The sequence below is a fragment of the Haplochromis burtoni genome, unplaced genomic scaffold, assembly GCF_018398535.1.
Source record: "Haplochromis burtoni strain Fernald_Lab_line unplaced genomic scaffold, NCSU_Asbu1 Contig_808, whole genome shotgun sequence".
NCBI lineage: Eukaryota > Metazoa > Chordata > Actinopteri > Cichliformes > Cichlidae > Haplochromis > Haplochromis burtoni.
In genome coordinates, this window is record NW_024583169.1 from 105,988 (window position 1) to 111,990 (window position 6,003).

Below are 6,003 nucleotides of genomic sequence, written 5' to 3' on the forward strand. Positions count from 1 at the left end.
AGTGACGCTGAAAAACTAGTTCATGCATTTATTACTTCCAGGCTGGACGACTGTAATTCATTATTATCAGGAAGTCCTAAAAACTCCCTGAAAAGCCTTCAGCTGATCCAAAATGCTGCAGCAAGAGTCCTGACAGGGACTAGAAAGAGAGAGCAGATTTCTCCTGTTTTGGCTTCCTGTTAAACCCAGAACATTGTTTTTATCATTGGTGTCCATTTAAGCAGAAATCTGTCCGTTTTGTAGTCCTGTGGTAATTTTTTCCACTCCTTTATCCTGGGATATTTTTCATCCATGCAGCTGTTATTGTTTTTTTCTTTCTTTACAGATTTATCAGATTCTCTGTGACTTTAGTCCATTATATAAAGGAGCAGCTCTAACATCTGTCAAATGTCTTTTTTGACATACTGTCAGAAATTAAGCAACAGAGGACAAAAAGTATTCATACAATTCCTGATTCCTCACAAACTCGTACAAACAGGTGTGAACAGGGCAGGACAGTGTGAGCGTCTTTGTTATTTTATCTGCACGAATAAGGAGAAAATTATAAAACATTAATCTTTTCCACCTGCATCGTAAGTACAGGTGTGTGGTTCATGTGCTTAAACTGCTCTCTGTGTGACCTTTAATGCCACACACAGGTATGTTAGCGGGCTAGCTGTGCCTGAGCCAAGAGCTTTAGCTCCTCCTCATCCTCACTCTTCTTCTATGGTGATCAGCTGGTCAGCCACTGCAGGATCAGAGCGACTCACCTCTACATCACTTCCTGCTGGTCGGATGGTATTGATCACTGATCAGGTTTCTTCTTGTTTGTGATGAGCTACATGCTAACAGCCTGTGCTGCAGATCAATAACCAGAGAAACTAATGACGAGAGGAAGCGTCACAAACAAACCCCATCACAGTGACCGTGTTTGTTTCAGGACAGAAGCTTTTTAAATAAAGTTAGATTGAATTTGCTGACGGTGGACGATCCTCCACAGTGAGGGAGAAATTAAATCACTGATGTGAGCCTGATACACACCTGTTACCATGGCAATAACCGTGTTGATTCACTCATGTCTCTGTACTTTAATGTGTCAGCTGATCTTAATGCAAACAATTCAGATGGAAAGTGTTTGAAGTATTTATGTTTGTTTTACACAAAGTACAAGTACTATGAAACAGTACTGGAGTAAAAGTTACAGTACAGAGGGCCAATCATGTTTCAGAAAACTGCTGATCCTGAACAGGAAGCAGACAAAGTCCAGTCAGTCAACATCCACCAATCACAGTCAGACATTCAGCTCTCTGAAGAGTTTGTCCAGACGGCTGGCTGTGCTGCAAAAACACCCACAGCAGATCTGTACAGTCGTTCTGGGACGGTATATCATGCTCATGTCCCTGTGCATGAGCATGAGCATGCGCATGCTCATGCTCATGGGCATGTCCCTGTGCATGTACCAGTCCATGTCCCTGTGCATGTGCATGTGCCTTGTCTTCATTTGCTCCCTTTCCTCACTCAGCCAGTTTATTCCCGTAGACCGTACATATAGGTCCAAGTGTTCTCCTCTCTTCTCTGAGATGATGTTCTCTACATGATGGAGGAACTCTCTGACCTGCTTTCTGTTTCCTTTCTGATTATTGTCAAACACACAGAATCTGCCACAACTCACGGAGACCAGTGCAGACACACAGCTGTTAGACTGGATCATCTGATCAATGGACCGACCTCTCAGCTCATCTCCGTGAGTGAAGAGCACCATGGAGAAGTTACTAGGATGATTATAAAACATTTTTATGAGAGCGGTGAGGAGCGCAGAGTCTTCCCTGGACATCCTGCCTATCCTGACCACGAACACCACGGCGTGAGGTCCTGGATCAGACTGTTTTCTAATCATCCCGAGTCGTTTTTCCAGCTGATCTTCATCTGAGTCTCTGGCTGTGAATCCTGGAGTGTCGACCACGGTGATCCAACAGCCCTCCACTGCTGCTGACCCAGAGACCACCTCAGCTGGGACCGGTTCAAACCCACATCCTGTCGGGAACCGCTCCGATCCCAGGATGGTGTTTCCTGCTGAGCTCCGCCCTCCTCCAGACAGACCAATCAGAATGACTCTCCTGTCCACCAGTGTGAGAGACGCCATGAGACGATCAGCTGGAAGAGAAACACGCTGATGTTAAACTGCAGCCACGATGAAGGACCTGAGAGCTTAAAGCGCCCTCTGCTGGACAGCAGCAGAGACACAGCAGAGCGTTCAGCCGAGGAGCAGTGAGTGAAACCCCGTCCAAGCTAACGTGGAGCTTCAGGCAGGAGCAGCTCAGTGAATAATTACATGTGAGGGTGTGTTTGTGCTGGAGCTGTGCGATATGACCAAACTCTTACATCCCGACACATATCTATCGTCCCGACAACGATATTAATCACAAAATTTACATTTCTGTAAATTCAGTGAATCTCGATCAGCTCGACCTGTGTGAAGTGTTTCCAGCTGGGCGTCGTGGAGTCGAGTGTTTTGACCGATGCATGAAACTAGACTTTTTTAGAAATATGTTGGAACGGCCGCCATTTTCTTTGTATTTATCACGTGGCGTGCTGCGGGGAAAAGCCTGTTCTAACGTTTGAGTCTAAGGTGCATCTGGAGCACCTGCCGGCTCTGTTTGCTTCTCTGTGAACTCTCTCCACACTCTGTCACGTGACTCTGGCGTCGGTGGTAGCAGAGGTCGTGTGAGTCTGAGGTGAGGCCGCTTTGCTGCATCGTTTGCATCGTACAGTTTTATGGGCCGTGTCAGACTTTGGACTGGTCCTTCTGTTTGGAGCTACCTGGTAGCTGGGATTCTCTGTGCCGTGGTGACCATCCAAACCATGAAAAATATTGAGTGAACAGTGGATTTTGTGACACCACGAAACAAATGGTGGTGTGTAATATGAAACGAGAGATGTTTTAACTTCATCATGTCGTCATATCGCACAGCTCTAGTTTGTGCACCGAGTTCAGAGGAATGAGGCTCAGCGAGGTCATAAATGAGTTTCCTTTGATGTGCAAATGAAACCTAACATCTGTATGTCACAGGTATGTGCTGCGTTACACACAAACACACAACATCATGTTACAGACATGGACATCCGGCCCTGAACACACCGATCAAACTTCCCGAGGATCTAAAATCATCTTTTCCTTCGTGCAGTCATTAAATATGTGTGCACGGATCAGCTGATCCATGCTGACACACGTGGGTCATGTGACATGTGGATTTTTGGGACTTCTTTAACAGATAAATACATGCTGCGTTCAGGGTCCCGAGGAAAGCTGGGACACTCGAGGTTTTCCTGTGTTCCTGTCTTAGTTCCCCTGAACGCAGCATGCTGTCACAGGCTCGGTGTAGAAGCATATGAAGGTTATCACAGGGTTTAAATGAGCTGCTGTGGGCAGACAGGAAGCTGTGAAGGTTACCTGCTTTCTGCAGCAGCTCTCTGACCTGCTCTCGTCCTCCTCCTTCATTGTTGAACAGGTGAGTCCTCCCTGCGAACCTCTGCACCACCTGATGGAGAGGACCTGCTTCATCTTCAGAAACAAAGTCCTGCAGACTTTTGTCCTTTAAGGCGTCTCCTCCTGTGAACAGCAGGTAGCTGTTCTCAAACCGCCGAGGCCCGAGGACTCTGATCGCCGTCTCCACGGCACGCCGGTCCTCCTCGGTGAACCGACCGACTCTGACCACCACCAGGGACAGAAGAACAGGTGTGGAGGAACGGGGCAGGCCCAGGTAGTACTTTTCAATCAGCTCCTCTGATCCTAAAAGTCCCGGAGTGTCGATCACCGTGATCCGCTTCCCAAACCTCTGTCCCGTTTCCTCTCCGATTCCTGTCGTCACCGCTTTGAGGGAAGCCCTCGACTCAAACGCCGCTCGGCCTATGATGGTGTTTGCAGAAGCGCTTTTGCCCACAGCGGTGTTTCCCAGCAGGACGATGGAGAAACCTGGACCAGAACAGACAGAAGGAACACGATGAAGAGCAGTGACAGGTAAACAGCCCGTCTGCACTCACACTGCTGCTGCCTCACAATCAGCCTCATTACTCCACACAGCGACAGCCTGACGCAGCTACAGCCTCGTGGCTGAGTGCACGACGCCCTCTGAGGGCAAACGTGGGGCTCGTACTGATGTTATGATTATTACTCCTCATACTGAGGTGACGACAGTGATGTGTCCAAAACTGAACGGACTAAATGTGAACGGTTCTTATAGATTCACTGCTTCTGTCTAACAGTGATCCACCTGATCTCTGACCACCTGACCTCTGACCTGTTTCCAGCAGGTCAGAGGTCAGGATGACCGACCTGAACTCTCACCTGTCTGCCTGCCTCACCTGAGGAGAGCCTGGGCTTGTTTCTAACGTACCTTCTGCTTTGAATCCCAACAGCTCGCGGGTCCTGTGGCGTTCAGCCTTCCTCAGCAGCTCTCCCACTTGCCCCTTGTCTTTAGGCTCTTCATTGGTGAACAGATGATACCTGTCCCCAAACTTCTTAACGACGTCTTGGAGTGGGCTTCTCTTAGACTGGCTGATGTGATCCTGCAGTGACACGTTCAGCTCATCTCCACCTGTGAAGAGCAGGAAGCTGTTTGCCAGACCTTCATCGCCAAGGACTGTGATGGCTGCCTGCACAGCCTCCTCTTCCTCATCTGTGAAACGACCAGTTGTAACCAGCACCAGGAACAGCAGAGGGGTGGAGGACTGCAGGAGACCCTGGCAGCAGGTTTTCACTTTCTCTTTTGATCTTACAATTCCCGGAGTGTCGATCACTCGGATCAGCTTTCCTAAAATGGTTCCTGTTTCCTGTTGGATTCCCATCGTCATCGGTCCCCACCCTCCACTCAACTTAAACGCTGCTTGTCCTAAAATCGTGTTACCAGAAGCGCTCTTTCCCACTCCACTGCGTCCCATCAGGACGACGGTGAGATCAGGATCTGGAGACTGAGCCATTCCTGGACCCAGATGTTGATCCACCGACAGTCTTCTTCCTCCTCCTCAGGAAACACAGAGGTCAGAGTGATGAAGAGCAGTATAATCACAGTCCTGTGTCACACCTGAGTGTGTGAGTTCAAGCACAAACACACATAAGTGCACTCGTTCTTCATTTTAGTTGTTATGGAGCAGCGGCCCCCACCTCCCCGTGCAGTCAGCCTTCAGAGTGCAGGTATGCAGTCTCTGCCGTTGGTTTGCACTCCCCGTTTCAAATCAACCTGCAGAACAGGACGAACTGGTGCACACGGGCCCTCGGGTAAAACGGTGACAGTCGCAGTGAAAAGAGAAGGTGAGCTTTCCTGCTGCTGTCCTCACTCTCAGAGCATTAAATATGAGGCGAGACCCTTCTGAACTCTGTCCTCTCTGGAGGAGGCAGCTCGTGACTCCGTCCAAACTACTGTAATCCACCTCTGTAACCAGTAGGTTACAGGTTATGCTCTGGAATCTGAGTACTTTACACGTTTCCCTGTCAGCGCGCACCTGTATGACATTAACAAACCCGGACCGGTAACAACCGCAGCTGCAGCGCCAGGACCGCCCGGACCAGCGCTGGTCCCGGTCAGTCCCGGTCACTGTTGGACTCCTCTCCTCATCATCTTACGGGTCCGACACAGACCTCTCTTCGCTAGTGCGACGCTCTTCACTGTGGTCCGCGTCCCCACAGGACCGGAAACACAATAGCTCCTTCAAAATAAAACAACTTCTTAAACGGAACTCTTTAAAAACTTGCACGCAACATCAGCCCGCGATTTGCCGTGAATACTATTCTTCTAACTCAGGGGTGTCAAACATAAATAATTAGGCAATAGTTAAACAAATAAATAATGGAAAACTTCCCGTTTTCTTTAAACTATCCAGTATACCATATATCTTCTCTCTCTTTTTTTACAATCGATCTTTTTCTTACAGTTTAGGACCAAACAGTCATGCTGACACTACAGCAGCATTTCTTTACCGTGTAGACAAACTGAGACGTCATTTTAAAATTACGCTTCTTATTCTTCT

The 6,003-nt window shown here is 48.5% G+C and overlaps 1 protein-coding gene across 1 annotated transcript; it reads right to left on the reverse strand.

Annotated features, from left to right (window-relative positions):
* Window positions 1–513: 513 nt before the first annotated feature.
* Window positions 514–5,669, reverse strand: LOC102304668 (GTPase IMAP family member 8). The gene is made up of 3 exons (XM_005950683.3): window positions 4,374–5,669; window positions 3,431–3,952; window positions 514–2,133 (listed from the first exon to the last, which is right to left on the reverse strand). The coding sequence occupies exons 1-3, from the start codon at window positions 4,954–4,956 to the stop codon at window positions 1,271–1,273; spliced, it is 1,968 nt and encodes a 655-aa protein (XP_005950745.1). The 5' UTR covers window positions 4,957–5,669; the 3' UTR covers window positions 514–1,270.
* Window positions 5,670–6,003: the final 334 nt, after the last annotated feature.